Here is an 18,979-nt window from a genome sequence, read left to right on the forward strand (position 1 = left end):
ATTATTTTCCCCACTTTAGTCCAGATGGATTGGACACTTGCTGGAGGTCCCACAGGAAGTGACACAATGCAAATGAACCCAAGCTTCCAGAGTTTCTCTGGAAGGCGGAGGTGTTTCACTGATTGCCCTGCATGATGTGGCATTTATTCCATCCACTCTCCAGAGACGGCTCCACAAACTCCCATGAAAGACTGGAGTGGAGAGTTCTCCAGGCTGGGTGCCCCCCGACCCTCCCACAGGCTCCGTGCCAGTGGGCAAAACTCCCCCGTTCCAGCTGTTCCAGGACAGGGCCCTGGGCAGTGCTGAGCAGCCACCTGGCCTTGTCCATCCCAAGAAAACAAAGCTGGGAAATTCCCCCTGCCTGTCCCCGCCCTGGTGCCTGCGTGTCCTGCCTCTGTAGCCGGGCCAGGGACAAGCGTGTGGGCTCCAGGTACAGAGCTCCCGAAGTCAAGGGTTTCAGGTCACACTGGCAAATCATTTTGCGACCAGATGCCACGGGTCTCTTCTCAGACTGGACAGCACACAAGGTCAGCGTCAGCAGATCTGACCCTAAAAATAGGCTCTTGGATACCAGTCGGGGTGGCTGGGTGTGCGGCTGCCACACGTCCCACGGACCAGCACCTCCTGACTTGGCTAGGACCCGGTGCGCACAGGTAAGCCCCTTTGGTGGGAGGCTGGCACCTCTTGGGTCCAATCAAATGTTCTTTGGGGGCCTGGGTGTGGGGATTAGAAGACCCCTTTCCACCCTGTTTCTGGAGCGGCAGAGAACAGCTGACACCTTTTCTGTTTGACAGGCTTCTTCTTGCCCCGTCTTTCCCTAGAGACTCCAAGAAATTTTCTCCACTTCCCTTCCTCTAAATCTAGGCTTCCAGTTCAATGACCATTTCTAAAGGATAATAGGGCAGGTTAAAGCTCATCGGGCCCTTCTGAGACCCTGGATGCATTGTATCGCATATCATATTCCAGCAAGGTTCTCCATTTATCCATTTAGCCAGTAGAGGGGAAAAAAATCTCAGCGGGAGGTGGGGGCAGAATGGAGACACCCGTAGTGACTGACATCAAGCGTAGGGCAGCACAAATTACAACTAAGTACTCCAAACCCCGGGGATGAGAACTCTTCCTGTGTCCTGGGTAACGCTGGGCATCCTTTGGACAGCGTGACTACTTTTGGAGCTTTTCCCCGTCCTGGTGGGAGGATGGGGTTGGGGATGACTGCTCCGGTAGAGACGGGGAGACTGGGTCACCGAGGGACTTGGCCTCTGGACCAAGACAGCGGCGCGTGTAAGCAGGATGGTGGGAAGATGTCTTGTGTCTCAGACCAGGGCTTTCCCATTAGATCCTGGGCCCTTGTCCTGAGGCCCCAGTGGCCCCTCACAGGCCTGGAACCCAAGGAGTGGGGGGCTCTGACTGTTCAGAAAAGCTGAAAACATTCCAAGGGGAAAAACTGCTGAGTAAGATGGGAGAGGGCATGGGGTGTATGTGGGGCGGGGTCTCCTCGCTTCCAATCCCAGCATCTGAGGGGCTCTGGTACTCAGTGTTTGTTTTGTTGCCCTTCCATTGTGACGCCCTCCTTGTTCTCTTCATGACACAAGCAGTTTGTTCCCACCAAATGACATTTGCAAACGACACCTGAAGGGCTTCTGACTGAGTCCCATACAAGGGAAGAGCTTTGGGTATGGGGGGTGGGGGTGGGACATGGGAGAGGGTCTGAGGAGTGATGGGAAGGTCGGAGGCTCTTCGGGGTCAAAAGCAGATCTGGGCTGAGGGTGGGGGGGGACATTGGTCCTCTACCAACTGATAAGCTGGAAGCCCTCACGGGGGACCTTTCGGTCCTGGGGTGGCACTGGGTTGGAGGGGACTGAGTCCTGATGGAGGGTGGAGTTCCTGCGGCTGTTGACAAACTCGAGGGGGACGAGGAGCTGAGAGGGGCCCTGAGGCCGGGGGCTTGGCTGTTAGCGTTCCCTGCAACCCTGGCAACGCCCAGCTGGGTGCACTTGGGGAGGGGGCAGCCTGCCCTCCACGGAGCCAGGGTTGGCCTTCCCCCGACGCTGTGCAACCCCGCGAATCAGTAAGGAGCCCTGGCTGACTGTGTGCCAGGCACGGTTCCGAGAGCTTCCCTTCTAAGTAGTAGCTCACGTACTTACTCCTCAGAACTGTGGCAGCCCTGGGCGGGGTGTACCTTGTCGACGTCGCTTCAGATGAGGAAACTGAGACACAAGGCCGTGGAGTGCTTTGCCCGACATCACACAGCCCAGACCGTAGTGAGGCCAGCGCGCCTCGGGGCCTGACGGCAGAGCCGCTGTGCTTGGGTGTCCCTCCCGTGGGGTGAGCTGGGGGCGGGGGCACGCCTCTCTTTCTCGCTTCCCCCGCTGCCTGAACTCCCACCTGGGCCTGGGGGCGGCCTCTCCAGGTCCCGGTGCCGGGGAAGCCGGGCTGGGGGCGCGCGGGGGCTAGCTGCGTTCGTCCTCTTCAGCCTGACTCCAGGGCACGCACGAGGTGCTTGACTTTTCGCTTCAGGTGAGCCTTGATGGTTCTGGGCCTACCGCTTGCGCAGTAAACAGGGGATCAAGTCTCATCACGGCCTGGCATAGCCACCAGGCATCAACAGGCTGGAGAGAGGCCTTACTCCTCCTCCCAAAAGCCTTGCTTGTACTTCACCCATGAGCAAAGGAGCCCCATCACTCAGAGGAGAAGGTTCAGACTCATTAGCGCCCAGACCCATTTGCCACAAGTACAAAAACCCTTGGTCCCTGCCAAACTGCTTTACCCCCGCTCCCTTACTCTCAGCTCGGCACTTAGCTCCCAACACAGCTGAGAATTCCCCCCCCCCCCGCCCCTGCCGCCCCCACCGCCCCCGCCGCCCCGTCCCCCTACATGACACGCTCTCCGAGTCCATGCCCATGTGTTAAGGACTCACATTATCTCCTTTAACCAACAAGCAGGGAGGCGCGGATGTTATCCCCATTCTGCAGATGAGGAAGCTGAAGCCTGGGTACGTGAGCCCCCAAGGCCGGTGAGGGCTCTTCCGCAACTTCCCACCGCTCTGGGGTTCACGGGGGGAGGGAGGCCTAGGCCCAGGCCCACCCTCAGGAACGTATACCTTGTGACTAAGATACAGTGACCTATCTAGTGGCCTGGGTGGGGATGCTTGGCTGCCTGGGTTGAGGCCCAGTCATACCACTTACTAGCTTGGTGTCATGTGACTAAACTCTCTGACCCTCAGTTTTCTCATCTGTAAAGTGGGGGCAACTATTCCCTATCGAGGAGGTTTTGAGAGTAGATGATCACCAGGCACATGTTAAGAGTCACCGAGTGTATTGGTCATTTCGCTGGGTCCTGCCAGGGCCTGGGTTTCTCAGTGAGCATCTTTAAGAGGTGGGAGCATGGCCTACAGCCTTCCCAAGGTCCAGAGCCTGCCCCGTGCAACACTGAGACACCGGCCTAGTGAGTAACAGTGGTGGGGACAGGAAGAGAGAGGTGGTGAGACCATGGTGAGGGCTGCACCCCGCCAGTCTACCCCCCCATCTTTCTCCCACACAAGGAAGCCTCATGTTCTGAGGTGACACAGAGCGGGTAGTGATTTTCGAAAGAGCGGGGCTAAAAGGCCATCTGTTCCTGAATTCATGAGCTGTGTAACTGCCTGCAGTGTTTCCACCACAGCTGGCCTGGTCAGACATCATGGCCTCTTGTCTCCTGACCCAGAGCCTCCTCCACCACACTGGGCCGACCGCAGGGATCAAGTCCATCCCGGCCGGTTCCCTTGTCTAAGAAGGAAGCCACGTGTGAGCATTCAGCCTCCTCACAGTTTCCAGGAGGCCCAACTCTGCCAAACTGAGATTGGAAAAATCAATTAGGAGTTCATAAATTACCACCCCGAAGCGTTTTGAAACCATCTGAAGAGTTAATCAAACAAGTTAATGACATCAACACCATCTTAGAAGAAATATTAAATTACCTCTTTAAATGAAGACATTTCTGTTTTTTAAATAAAAGGATTTTATATTAATTCACATAATTGCCTCCTATTAACATACTTGCTGAATCCAAAAGAAAAAAGTATCTGTTAAACTTGGATGGTGTCTGATACATTAGGAATTAAATTATAGCAACAAAAAATTCCTAGGGTTTTTACTGCCAGGTTTTAATTTTTTAAAAATCCATCTTGGAAAAAAGTTGCACACGCATGTTGGGGAGGGTCCTAGGGCAGGGCAGGTGCGGAAAAAGAAACCAGATAATTGGCCAGAGGTAAACAGAGACCTGGAAGAACTGCCCTATATAAGTGACTTAATTGCCTCTTTACTGCGCTCCTTCTCCTTGGGGGGATGCCCACACCCTTTCTCTCCGGGTGCCTTACTTCTGTCTTAACTAAACAAACTGTTTCTCTGTGTGCTCTCCCACTTGTTGTGCTATGTCTCTAATAATAAACTTTGTACCTGTTTTTACAAAAAAAAAAAAAAAAAAGAAGCAGAGCAAATCTCAGTGACATGGGAGCACCCTGGATCCAGCCGTACCTGAAAAAGTCCTGGACTTTTCCATTCCACCAACCAATATATTCCCCTTTATTTAAGTCTAAGTAAACATTCTTTTTACTCTAAACCAAAAAAAAAAAAAAAAAAAATCCCACAACTTTTATTTCCTAGTTGGGATCGTTTTTGTAGATTTAAGATGAGTAAGGACAAGCATGACTTGCAGTAAATTAAAAATATGTATATGTATATATGTATACTGCTGCCAAATTCTGACCCTCCACGTACCCTGGCAGTAGGTATTACTCTCCTAATAGAGTAATTTTCCCAACCACAATAACATTTGTACCCTCCCTCTTCTTTCAAGGCACATTCCAAACCCAACTTGGGTGGTGTCATGGAAAAAATGTGGTATGCATGCAACACACACTAACTTTCCCCCATGAGCCCAATGCGTCGAGGGACATAAATATGTGATATCCACAGATACAGAATACCTTCAAAGGAAGAGGACTCATTTTTAAACGATTAGATTATAACTGCTCTACTAGACCAAAAACTTGAAGAAGGCAGAGACCTCTCTGGCCCAGCCCATCCCTGGTGCTGAACAGAGGGATGTGGAGGCATGCGGGGGCAGGCAGGGCCAGGCCGAACATCTGAGGTGAAGTAAAAAAAAACAAGGGAATTTCCTGGGTCCAGTGGTTAGGACTCTGCACTTTCACTGCTGACGACTCGAGTTCAATCCCTGGTTGGGGAACTAAGATCCCACAGGCTGCACACGTGGCACGGTCAAACAAACAAACAAAACAAGGCCACTTCCCATGCCCACTCATGACCCACCAGAGCACCCCTGATGTTGGCTGACTTAGCCTAAACCAAGACCAGGGTAAGGCAAGTCAAAGAGCCCCAAGGGATGGGGAGGGATGCTGCCCTCTTCATCTGAGGTCTGCCTCCAGTCAAAGGGGAAAGAATCTTCTTTCAGAGGTGGATTTACCCCAAAGCTTCAGAACCCCTTGCACCAGCCTCTTCTAAGGCCCTGCACCTATTTGTTTTTCTTTTTCTTAAAGAAATGGTATAAATTTCAGGAGCCATAAAACTTGACTCCCTTCTGGTTTCCCGGGAAGCACTGAGGGACTAGAATGAATTTGTGACACGACCTAGGCCTGGTTCTGCCACCAGAGGGCTCAAGGAGGACACAGGCCTGCCTTTGGGGAGCTCACACTGACTGGGAGGGCACTCAGTGCCATATGTGATGTAAAGAACACCTGGTTAGGCCTTGTCCTGAAGGCCACCTTCCTGTGCCTCAGCCCGTAGGTTTAGGGTGCGCATCTACTACATCCAGAACAGTTCTCAAATACAACTTTCACAGGCTTTTTTTCCCCCTCCATATACTCAAGTAATATATGCTCAGCACAGAGATTTTTAGAAAAGATGGTTCCTTTAAAAAAAAAGAAGAATCGCATATAATTTCATCATTCTAAAATAAACATAGAGCCAGTGTTAATATTTTGGTGACATGTATTTTTGTATAAGGACAGAATCAGACTGTCCATGCTGCTGCATACATAAACTTCTGGTCTCTTCTCTCGACCAGCACAAGCCTCTTCCCCTTTGATTTCTCAAGCCCACCACGAACACAGCTGTCTGTCCTAACAATTTCACTGAAGGTTTGGGGTGACAAAGAGAGGGCTGACACTGCCAGGGGGCACCGCAAAGTTAAGCACTGGGATCACTTTTCTCAGGAGTCCTGTGGCTGTGTGCCCTGGATGCCCCTCACCTGGCTGTCTCTGGCCCCAAGCCCTCCCTTCGCCACTCTGCAGCAGGGTCCTTCACACCCCTTCTGGGGATGTTCTAGAGGCTTGGAACGCCCCTTGCTTTCTTGCACAGAACAATTTAGCTCTCTTTGTTCACTCCATCACTTTCTGAATCACGCTTTAGGACTTACCTTTTCCCCAAGAAAAGGATCCTTAAATTGTGTTTTTTTTGTTAAGCAGGAGGCCTGTTCTGTGGCTCACACTCCTGGGCATGGCTACCTGGCTAGTCTCTGCAGGCTCAAGGGGTCCACTTAGGGGTTTAAGTTTCCCACTCAAATGAATGATGCATCTCTCCACTGGGCTTCTCCCATCTTCCACCTTAGAAAGCAAAAGAATTCAGGTTGGGTTTTTGTTTGTTTGTTTTTAAAATCGCCTTTACCCCTCTTGTTACAGCTCCATTTTATTAAAGAAGAAAGCGAAGCTCAGGGAGGATAAGACGTGTAGATCTGAGTCCTCAGTGATTGCTGGGGCTCTGAGAGCAGAGAAGAGCCACAAGCCAGTGAATGTGGGGAGAGAGGAACAGAGAGGTAGAGGAGCCCCAAGAAAGAGCCAGGTCCTGGGAACACGTAAGATGGAGTGAGAAGTCACAAGCAGCTTCCAGCCCAGACTGTTCTATTTGGCCAGCATAGTTAAAAAAATATAGACATGGTTATTTATTATAAAATATGATTATTTATTAAAAGAATCCCAAAACAGAAGACAGGAAAAAAATCTCCCTGAGTCCTGCCACTTGCCCACAGTATTGACATTTTGCTGGGTTTTTTTTTTCCTAGTTAAAAACAAGAACAAAAATATACAAGGTTGTTTTTTTTTAATTGAAGTATAGTTGATTTACAATGTTGTGTTAGTTTCAGGGGTACAGCACAGTGATGCAGTTATATACAAGAATATATATATATATATATATATATATATATATATATTTCTTTTTCAGATTCTTTTCCCTTATAGATTATTACAAAATATTGAGTACGGTTCCCTGTGCTATACAGTAGGTGCTTGTTGGTTATCTATTTTATATATAGTAGTGTGTATGTGTTAATCCTAAATTCTATAAGGGTTTTTTTTTTTTTTTTTTTACATAAAGTCAAATCATGGTGTCAAAATTATATTTGTGAATTCAGATTAAAGCCTTTCCTCACTGGGCAAGGGAAACCTTTAACCAAACACGAGCTGTACCATTGAAAAGTCTGAAATGGAGTCAGGATAGGGGTCAAAATAGGGATTCCTATTTTGATTATTCCTGGAAATAGCTCCTCAAAGGCAAGGGCACTGTTTCACAGAGGAAAATGGCACTCCAGATCTTATGGGTCAAGTAACACTTGGCCCTGCATTCTCTGTTATTACAGTGTCTTTAAATGCTTTAAAATTAGCAGTATTAGTTTGGGTTCCCTCAAAGATGGACGCTGAGACCAGAGTTTGGGAACAAATTGTTTGTGAGGTGTTCCAGGAAGCAGGTAACTCCCTGACCAGCACAAAGACCAGAAAACAGCCTCAATCAGGGAAATACAGGGGCTTGAGTGAGGAAGCCTTTTGTGTAAGGGAGCTGTCCACTTACACTGCAGTGATCTCAGCTGAGGAATGTGACAGGACAAGGATAGCCTCTGTTACAGCTGCCTACTGACTTAAAATTTTAAAATCAGCAGATTTCCCACAAAACTCTGGCTTTCTGACTTTTCATAAAACTATCCGACCATCTGGGCTTGCATTCCCACATGGAATGGCAAGCTGCCACCCCCTTCAGTGGGGGCATTTGCTCTCTACTCTGCCACAGTCCCCACCACTCCCTGATGCCTCCTACCCGAGGCCAATAGTTAGGTTCTTGCTTGTTTGTTTTATTCTTTAACACCCAATGCACTTAACTCCTCTATGTTACCTGCCTGGCCCGTCCAGGAAGGAGCCTGAGTCTGCTATTCTTTGAGGAAGAGGCAGGTTGCTGCTGCACATACAGGCCACATAGCCTTCAAGTTGGCATTTGGTTTCCTGGGACCAAACCTTTAAATATGAAGCTGTAACAGGAACCTGGAGGCCTCTCTTGACAACCTGCCCAGCTCTCATTATGACATTTAGCCTGTGATTGATATTGTATGTGTCATCAAGACCTTGGCAGTTAATCTCCAGGTCGAATCTATGGAAACCAAACAGAACAGATTTGTCTTCCCCTTCCATTTTGGCTGTGATCTGGGAAACAGACACTCCCGGCCTCTCTGAGATTCAAAGATTTGGGAGCCATGCAGAGAGGGATGCACACAAGCCGCCTTCAGGATTTGGAAAGATTACAGGTCTGTGGTTTCTGGACGGCTCTGTGCTTTGTTCTCATACCCCATCCAATCTGCATGCTGGAGGATAATAGATCCCAGAGCTCCCTCTGCGTGCCAAGCCGCTCTGGGTAGACCACACCACTTCCTCTTCTGTCTGGAAATCCAGCCGAGGCTTTCAGCACGGAGATGGGGATGGGGATGGGGATGGCTCCTTCCACAGTATAATGAAGGAGGACCAGCCTCAGCAAGGGTGAGGTCAGCTTCAGTAACACAAGGAGGCGGGCAGAAGGTTCAGAATGCAGTCACTCCAGTGTCTCCCTAAAATCCCTTCTTCTGAAGCCTCCTTTGGTGGCAGGCAGGGTTCAAAATGGCCCAAACCTCTAAATTTAGGTAAATGGTGTCCAGCTTTGACTCACTTGGAAACAAGAAGAGCTGGTGCCATAGACGGGCAGAACTCCAGACTTCTCAAAGTTAAGGCGCCTCAGGCCTGCAGCGGGGAGGGCGTGACCACTCTCAGGAGACTGAGGTGTCTGGGCTGGTTCTGCTACAGAAGTTTCAGGCCATCCCTTAAAATAACACCTCCTTTGGTGACTGCAAATGCCAGCCGCCAGGCCCCAGAGTGAAGTTCGGGTCTGAGCAGCTCCCTGCTGCAGGGGACTGTCCATCCTGTATTCTGCCCCTCGCTCACCTTCCCCCGCCTCCAAATTAGCCCAAGGCTCCGTCCTGCCTCATCAGCTCCGACTGAGCCCCTAGCACAGGCCCCCCAGTCTTACTCATTCACCCCGAGTCACTCCTTCCGTTCACTCACTAGGCCATTCCCTCACTCACCTTCTGAGCACCTCTTATGTGTCAGACACCGAGGCTGAAAACAACACGAAGGAGCATCTTCAAGGAGCCTTGGAATAAGGCTGTCCAGCCCTTCCCTCGTCCCAGTCCCACACCCTTACTCTGGGCTAAAGACCTGGGTCTGCACGTCAATGAGAAGATGGAAAGCATATTGAGCACCCTTCCTACCCTTCTCTTGACTCAACAGCTCCTTGACTCTTTTTTTTCTTTTTTTTTTGGCTGCGTTGGGTCTTAGTTGTGGCACACAGGATCTTCATTGAGGTATGCGGGCTCTTGGTTAAGGCGCATGGGCTTCTCTCTAGGTGTGGCTTGCAGGCTCCAGGGCGCGTGGGCTCTGTAGTTTGTGGCATGTGGGCTCTCTAGTTGAGATGCGCGAGTTCGGTAGTTGTGGCGCGCGGGCTTAGTTGCCCTGCGGTACGTGGGATCTTAGTTCCCCGACCAGGGATCGAACCCGCGTCCCCCGCATTGAAAGGCAGATTCTTTGCCACTGGACCACCAGGGAAGTCCCAGCTCCTTGACTCTTGAACCACATTCTTGGGCAATTATTATCAAACTTTAGTGAGCAACAGACTCACTTGGGAGCTTGTTAAAATACAGACTCCTAGGCCCCACTCTGGCCTAGGGTGCAACCCAGGAATCTGTATTTTTAGCAAGTGCCAGATGATTCTGAGGGAGGTGGTCTTTAGATCACGCTTTGACAGACTCCAAAGAAGGGTGGCCTCTGCAGCCCATTGCCCCCCACCCCTCAACTCAGGACTCTGCAGGAGAAAGTCACAGATCCAGGCTTCCCCAAAAACACTGCTAGCCAGTGATCCTTTAATTCACCTACTGTGAACTTGGGAGAATCAAATTTCTCAGAGCAGTGGTTTCAGCCTTTTCCTGTTCTTTTTAAAAAAATTTAATGGACAATTTCAAACACAAAGAGGAACAGTATGACCTTGCAGCCATCATCCTAGGGAAATCCTGCCTCATCACACCTCCACCTATACCCCTCTCCCCGACACAATATATTATTGTATTTTCCAATAGTATTATTTTTGAAGCAAATCCTAGACATTATATCATTTCATCTGTGAACACTTCACTACATATTTCCAAAAGATAAGGCCCTGAGGTATAATTTAACTGTCTTCTGAATCTCCTGCAAATTGGCTGCTAGATCTAGACTCTGAGGACTCTGATCAAAGGTCCAGGTCTTCCTTTGGCGAGGCTCCTTTCGTGGTAGTGGTGGTGTGTTTCTCCATCAGAAGGCCCGTAACGTCTGACGTCTCTTATGCTGCCAGCAGTCAGTGCTCAGTGCCTACATCCATTAGCTCATCGGGTGTTGTGAAATGGTGCTTCCTTCCTTCTTTACTGAAGTTCTTCTATAAAAGAAAATTTCCCTCATCTACCCAGTAGTACAGTTTGCATCCGAAAGGAATGACAAATGCTAGATTCTTTTCTTTTACTGGCCTGTCTTCATAATGAGCTGGCTCTCTAGCATCTTCCAAAAGTGAATAATTGTTTTGAGTATCATTATGATTTAAATGTTTGATGTGTTTCTACTAACTACAGTTATTTTTATTATTCATGCTCAAATTGTCCCATTTTTGATAAGTGGGAGCCTCTTCAAGATGTGTTCTGGGTCTTTTCGATAGGATCCTAATGGTCTTTGAAGCTACTGGGGCTTTTTTACATTCTTCAAGTCCCTGGCCTGCCCCTCCTCACGCTGCATCCTCCACCCCAACCCCTGCCCTCCGGGCAATTATTTTTTTTCTCAGAAGACTAAGACCATGTGTTATAAGCATCCTCAATTTACAGTTTTCCTCATCTCCAAAATGGAGATAATCATGGTGCCTATTTCTTAGGGTTGTTAAGAAGATTAAATGAGTTAATAATTGCAAAGCACTTGGAACAGTGCCTAGCACACAGTAAGTGCTACATAAGTATTTGTTACATAAATGAGTAACGTTCCCTCCCCATCACTCACCTGGGCTCACTTTTCTCAGTCACTCCACCCTTTCCCCCTTCCCTCCAGTCTCCCAGCACGATGAGTATAACCTCCCTTCCCAGGCTGCCTGAGTGTATTGGTCACTCAGCTCACGGAACACATGGTGCCCAATTCCACAATGAACTCATTTCTTTGGGGACAATGGAAACTCTTCACCCACATTCCACCCGCAGAGGCTGACAAGCTCTGCAAATACACGTTCCAATCTGCAGACACAGCTTTCTAGCTTGGAACGTCTCTTCCAAACCCCTGGTAAGCTAGCACAACTGCCAGCCTCCTAGTGTGAGAGCAGCCAGCGTTGACTTCAACTTCCTAACAAGTTGACAAACCCTCACGCAGCCAAGTTTCCTTCCACCCCAAGACTTCCGAAGCCCCGGAATGTGCGTGGCTGCCCAGACCACACAGGCTCTGGATTTCCAGGTGTGCCCTTTCCACTGGATGACAGCTCTCTGCAGACGCTGAATACCACAGGCCTGGAATGGCAGGGACCTCCTGGGCCTTCTTATTCAGGTTCAAAATGGCCTGAGCCAGCAGACTCCGGTCACATAAAGGAAAGAGTAGGCACCAAAAAAGGGGTTAAATCTAAAAGAAAGGTGGCAAAGTACAGGCAGCCTGCAGGGATTTCTTAGACCTGAAGCCTGTTTGTGTCTGCAGCAAATGCCCACGTCAGAGGGCGCCCAGCATGCTTGCTTTGCAGGAGACTGGAATCTTGGGGAAGTGTTGTTTAACCGCCATCATGGTCTTCCCGACTGACCTCTGTGGCCTGGGAAGAGGAAGCAGGATGCCTGCCAAATCTTCAGATCAGCTTATACCCTCCTCTTTTTTGTAAAGCCCATTCCCTACCTCTGTCCCTGCTAACCTCAATCCTGACCCTCTTTCATGACCAGCTGCAGAAAGGAAAGAAAATCCCTTGGCTCCAAAATGACATCCAGAGAACCGAAGACAAGCCTCAAGAATGCTTACCCGTCCGCCAAGAAGCTGCTGCCGAAGGTGGAGGAGGAGGGGGAGGCTGAGGATTACTGGACCCCCGGAGCCTTCGAGCTGGAGCGTCTCTTCTGGAAGGGCGGTCCCCAGTACACGCATGTCAACGAGGTCTGGCCCAAGCTCTACATCGGCGATGAGTAAGTGGCCAGGCCCAGCCTCCCCTTTGGTAGCCAGCCCTCCCCAGGGCACAGCCCTCGCCACCTTCCTGCCATGAGCTCTTGCTTTTTAGGTTGGTTCTGAGAGAACTCTATTAGTTAGGGCTGGGTTTATTTTCCTATCACAGAAAACTCAGAAAAGGGGCTTAAGCAAGATAGAGATTGGTTTCTCTCTCACATAAAAGTGCAGAGGAAGGCGAGCTGGGGCTGGCATAGTGACTCCAGGGTCACCAGGGGCTCAGGCTCCCAGGCTTGGGCTCCACCATCCCCAGGGTGTGGTTTCTTCCTTCAGGGTTGCTTCAAGGTCTGACATTCCTAGCAGGGCTCCTGCCATCAACTGTAGGATCCAGACCACCGGAAAGCTGAAGGCAAGGAAGAGGAAAAGGACATCTTCCCAAAGGGAAGTCCCACCCAAGACTTCCCCTGCCCTTAGCTGCAAGGGAAGCTGGGAAATGTAGTCTTTTGTTTTAGATGGGGATAAGACCAGCAAGAATAAAGTCAGTTCTCAGGTGGGTGGCATAAGAGCACATCACCATATGTGTCAGGAAGCATGATAGACCTAGCAAAGTTGAGGTCACTGTCCCCTCCTCTAGATTTTTATAGTCACCATTCCCCACTCTTCAATTAGGAAGTGCCTACTGTAAATAATAATAATTATTATACTTATCCTTTATTGAATACTATGTGCCAGGCACTGTGCTAAGCATCTTGCATGCATGACCTCACTTTATTTTCACTACAGCCCAATGAGAGGTCATCTAATTACTCCCATTTTAAAGACAAGGAAACTGAGGCACAGAGCAGTTAAGTAACTGGCCCAAGGTCCACAGCTCAGTAAGTGGCTGAGAGCTGGGATTCAAATGCAGTTTTGCCTAACCCAGAAGCTTTCATCCTGACTAGCACTCCTGCTCCTCCCTCCATCCCCCAGGATTCCAGCTCATGGTTCATCTCTCTGAGATGGTGCAGGACCACTGCATGTGTGATTTTTAATAAACACCTTGCTGCTTAAAAACCTAGAGATAACTGTCTAGTCACGGGAAATCCAGGGGCAGAACCCCTTTTCTTTTTTTTTCTTAATATTTTTAAATGGAAAAAGTTACAAAAATTATATGCCCTTTTACACTAAATTAAACTAAATAGAGGGTTATAAAAACCAACTGCATAATCTCCCTTTGTCCTCTCTTAACTCTGCCCTGAGTAACCAGTATTAACCTCACTTTATATATGTTATTGCAAACATAAGGAAATATATTCATACATTTAAAGGGTTTTTATTTCCTTTAAATAATTTTTAGCAGAAAAAAGGAATTATACTCTTCTGTACTTTCAATATTCCTTAGTATAGCTGTATCGTAATTTATCCAATCATTTCTCAGTTGTGAACATTGGGGAACCTGGGTTCCCCTAAATAGGGACTCTATTGTTTACTTTTTAAAAAACAATAGCTTTATTGATATAACTTGCATTCCATAAAATTCACCCTTTTAAAGTGTACAGTTCAGTGGTTTTATTATATTCACAGAGTTGTACAACCACCATCTAATTTCAAAGCATTTTCATCACCTCAGAAGGAAACCCTGAACCCATTAAGTAATCACTCTCAATTCCCCATATTCCCCCAGCCTTAGGCAGCCAACAATCTGCTCTGTTTCTATGTATTTACCTATCCTGGACATTTCATATAAATGGAATAATAATGGCCTATTGTGACTGGCTTCTTACACTTAGCATACTGTTTTCAAGGTTCATCCAAGCTGTAGTGTGTATCAGTGTTTTATTCTTTTTTATTGCCAAATAATCTCTGTACTATTTTTGCAACCTTTCTGTAAGTCTAAAACTAGTTCAAAATAAAAAAGGCATGCATACACTTTGACCTCAAATATCGCTTTCAGAAATGTGACTTACAGAAATAAGAGTACCAATACACAAGGAAATATGTACAACAATGTTTATCGTTGTTTGAAGTAGCAAAAAAGGGGGGGGGGGGAATCTGAATCTCTTATCTTTTAATGATAAAATATTACATAAACGTAGTAACTATATTGTTTTCCTATTTTAAAAGTAATGTAAACTCATTGTATAAATATAGACCTCTTAGCTTCCCTATTTGTAATAGGTTAACAAGAGAACCTTCCTCATAGGGTTGTATGGATTGAGATAATATATGTCAAATATTAGTGCAGTGCCTAGTACAGAGTAAGCACTCAAAAAGTTTAGCTATAGGGCTTCCCTGGTGGTGCAGTGGTTGAGAATCTGCCTGCCAATGCAGAGGACACGGGTTCGAGCCCTGGTCTGGGAAGATCCCACATGCCACGGAGCAACTAGGCCCGTGAGCCACAACTACTGAGCCTGCGCGTCTGGAGCCTGTGCTCTGCAACAAGAGAGGCCGCGATTGTGAGAGGCCCGCGCACCGCGATGAAGAGTGGCCCCCGCTTGCCGCAACTAGAGTAAGCCCTCGCACAGAAACTAAGACCCAACACAGCCAAAAATAAATTAATTAATTAGTTAATTAAAAAAAAAAAAGTCTAGCTATAATAATAAAATAGTGATTAATGTAAGGAAGAAAACTTAAATATCTCAAAACAATCACCCAAGTCCATCACGCCAAGCCACGCCTACTAAGACTGCAGTACATTTCCTCCTACACTTTCTACATGATACATTTGGTTTTAAATTCTTTTTATATAGTTGCGACAATATTGATCATTCATTTTATCTTGTCTCTTTTCCACATAGCATCATTCATAAACTTTTCCCTTATTATGTACTTCTCATATATTTCATTATAATATAATAGTAACTATAATTATATATGTATTATATCAGATGGATAGAAGATCATTTATTTAACCACTTTCCCTACTATTGGACATATCAGTCAGTTTCACGTTCTCACTTTTATAAATAATGCTGCAGTGGACATCTTTATGCATAAACTTATTTTTAATATTTAGGATTATTTCCTGAGATCTGACCCTACAAATGGTATAAATAGGGGAAGGAGGATTAAGATTTAAAGATTTACACTGTCTCTGTGTCTTTCTCTGTGCTGTTCCCTTTGCCTAAAATGCCCTTCCCTTCACCTCATCTCCGTGTCCAGATTCTATACATTCTTCAAAGTCCACTCAAGTCACTTCTGCCATGAAGTTAGCTTTCCCAATCCCCATGGTGAGAAGTAAGATTTTTCTCTCTGTATATTACATACTACATTTACCTTTCCTACAGCTTATAATAGTAACAATAGCCAAATTATATTGGATTCTTACCATGTGCCGTGCCCTGTGCTAGGCATCATTGAAACCCCCCAACAACTCTATGAAGGAGGTACCATTATCTCTCCCATTTAAAAAATGAGCAAACCAAGGCTCATGGAGTTCATCCATTTAGTCAGTCAGTATTTACTGGGCACCTTGCTAGGAGCTTTGGGAGATACAAAGAGGAAACTGAGGCTGAGAGAAATTAAGTGACCAGCCCAAGGGTATACCACCAGGCAGTGGCAGTGTATATTCTCAAACCAGGATCAAGAAAATGTGGTCAGTCAGATAAAGAAGCTGTTTTCCAGTTGAGGAGAAGAGATGCGTAGAAATGTAACAGGGAACAGAAAGAGAAATAGGTAGTGGGTTGGAAGGAGCATGGGGTTTGAGTCTTGGCTCTGCCATTTACCAGCGTGTGATTTTGGACAAGTTATTCTACCTCTCTTCCTCTTCTATGGCAACAGTAACAAGGCTTATCTCACAGGTGAAGATTAAATGAATTAAAACAAGTGAAGTGCTAGAGTAGTAGCTGCCACATAGTAAATGCTCAGTAAGTGCTTGGTATTATGGATCTGAGAAAGCATCACAGGAGAGGTGAATTCTAAGCTTGGCTTTGGAAGATGGATAGGATTTCAATAGAATTCTAGGCAGAGGGAACAGGGTGAGAAAAGGCATGGAGGTGCGAACAAACAGGGTGATTCATCTGGAACATTGGGGATGAATGCAGTAGAGAGTGTGCTTCCAGAGGGTCTGAGATTAAGCCAAGTTTGACTACTGTGTGATCAGCTTAGACTTAGCTGTGCTGTGATGACAGGTATCCCCAACATCTTGTTGGCCTACCAGAACAGTGGTTTACTTCTCCCTCGTGTGACATGTCCATGGTCTCTCCACTCGACTCCAGGACTCAGGACTCAGCTCCTCTCTGGGATATTGTCAGGCTCCCAGCAGAGAGAAAAGAGAGACATGGCAAACCACAGACTGACTCGGAAGTGACACAAGACCCTGATGCCCACATTTCACTGGCCAAATCAAGTCCATGCCAAAGCCTCATGACAATGGGGCAGGAAAGTGTAACCCACCCCTCCGGATGGGCAGCAAACATTCTAAACGGTAACACACAATGTACCACAGCCACAGTCGTCTCCAGGTGCAGAGGCTTTGGGTAGGTCCTTTCACCTTTCTCGGCCTCTAAAGATAGTCACTGAGAGGATTCAAAGAAATAATGGAATGTGAAAGCATTTTGTAAATTATGAAGTAACAGACAAATGCAAATGTTGTTATTATTGCTACTTAGTGAGAAAGAAACCTGGGAAGGTAGGTCAGGGCCAAGGGACTCTATTCAGGAAGCCACTGAGTGTCTGAGCAGGATACAAATGGCCTAGTGTAATAGAGTGACAGACAATAGGGTTTGACGCAATAAGATACGCTTACTTCCTTGACATCCGACCATAAGTTTGCTTCCTTCAACCAAGGGAATGTCACTGCCCTTTTGATTCAATCCAGCTCTGCCTAATTGAGCCCCCAAACAAACACACACATGCACAGTCTAGGCAGGCTCCACAGTCAGTGTGTGTGACCTGCGTGCACAGCCCAGGAGAGGACCAAGGTCAGCACCCACCTGACCTTGTCCCCATCTCTGCTCAGGGTCCCTCCTTGACACCCACTTAACAAGGTTAATGAGACTCACAGATGCTTACTGAGAAAGAAGTTAATTCCACCGTCAATGCAACCACACCAAGGTTACAGCCCGGCTGAAAGCAGGCACAGCTGCCCGTGTTTCTCCGTCTCTTTGTAGGTATTGCCCAGAGCAGTGAAACGCTCAGAGTTGGCTCCTCATGCATGAAGCCTCAGTTTTAACTTGATATTTGCATTTAGGTTGAGTTTTTCCGTTCCCTAAAAAAGCCTAAGATTCTTAAAAGCCAAGGATCTGAAAGTCAAGGTGGTTAGGATCCAGGAGTGAGAATGGGTGTCCTGAGGCAGCCAGAGCCACCGGCTGCTCCTGAAGTCTAGACCAACGATGCCTGGGACCTGCTGGGCACCAGACTGACCCCCAAGAAGCAGCTCACTCTTTCCCCACTCCCCTCTCCTCAAGAACAGAATGGCTGGGCATCTGCTCTGGAGCCACAACGTCTGGGTCAGATACTGGTTCCTATGTGGCCTCGGGCAAGTCACTCAAGCTTTCTGAGCTTCAATTTCTTCACCTAGAAGATGTGGATTCAATGGGTTAATACAGCTGATTCTCAGCACAGTTCCTGGCACACCCACTGTGTGTGAACTATTAGAGATCGGGCAGCTTCTGGAAATCCAACTCACAGTGTGAGACGAAGGTAAAGAACAGTCATTACACTTTGCCACTCAGCGTCCCTCTGCTAAGGGCAGCCTTGGGACAGAAAACACCCTTGGTCGAATTTCTCCCAGGAGATGCTGTCATGAACCCAAGTCCAGGTTGGAAGGAAGGAAGTCCCTCTTAATGGGCCTTCTCCAGCCTACTCCCTCCATAGATGCTGTCCCGGCCTTCCAGGGACCCGGGTGGCCTAAGGCCTGAGGGGGCAGTACCACATCAAAGCCCTACACGCCTGTGGGTTTCAGAACGCCTAAAGCATTTTCTCAATCTCAGCTTATCCCAAGGGGATCACCAAGTGGGATGCCTGGTGACTCCACGTGTCTGTTGCTTACCAGCCTGAGGAGAGCAGAGATGTCCCCCCCCATCCTCCCACCCACTCCACCATCACCCCAGCCTGGCGAGAAGAGGCCACCGACAGGAGAGGGATGTGGCTGGTGTGGAATGTGCTGGGTCAGCGGCGGGGGTCGGTCCAGGCCAGGCAGCCACCTTTTGGATGGCCTCGTGGGGAAGTCTTCCTCACTCAAGGGCTCAAGGCACAGCCACCCTCTCCCACCCATTTCCCACAACTTGGTAGGGGGCCTGAATCTGCAAGTGGGAACCTTAGGGACAGTGTTGTGTAGAGCGAAAGCCCTCCAGCAGGATTCGGGGCAGAGAGTTCAAGCCTCCAGCGTGGGTGGCCATTCCGTGTGGCCTTTGGCAAAACATCTTATTGTTCTGGGACTCAGTTTCTTTATTTGTAAAATAAAGGGATGATTTCCAAGGTCCCTTCCAGCTCTAAAGTAAAATTCTTTAAGAAATGTCTTATTAAATAAATTAGGCTTTATTAGGCTCAAGCACGTACTTGTTTTATTACTTTTAAGTCGTA

General features: G+C 47.8%; 1 protein-coding gene across 2 annotated transcripts in view; it reads left to right on the forward strand.

Annotated features, from left to right (window-relative positions):
• The first annotated feature begins 585 nt into the window (after positions 1-585).
• DUSP29 (dual specificity phosphatase 29) overlaps positions 586-18,979 on the forward strand; it is a 35,144-nt gene continuing 16,750 nt past the window's right edge. Inside the window, exons 1-2 of one of the 2 annotated variants that reach the window (XM_061197207.1) lie at positions 586-653; positions 12,265-12,498. In XM_061197207.1, coding sequence (XP_061053190.1) covers positions 12,299-12,498 — 200 coding nt within the window. In that variant the 5' untranslated portion in view covers positions 586-653; positions 12,265-12,298. Of the gene's footprint in view, positions 654-12,256; positions 12,499-18,979 lie in introns of those variants that run through there. The other variant, XM_061197197.1, reaches the window with a different exon arrangement.

The sequence above is a fragment of the Eubalaena glacialis genome, chromosome 1 (assembly GCF_028564815.1).
Source record: "Eubalaena glacialis isolate mEubGla1 chromosome 1, mEubGla1.1.hap2.+ XY, whole genome shotgun sequence".
Lineage (NCBI taxonomy): Eukaryota > Metazoa > Chordata > Mammalia > Artiodactyla > Balaenidae > Eubalaena > Eubalaena glacialis.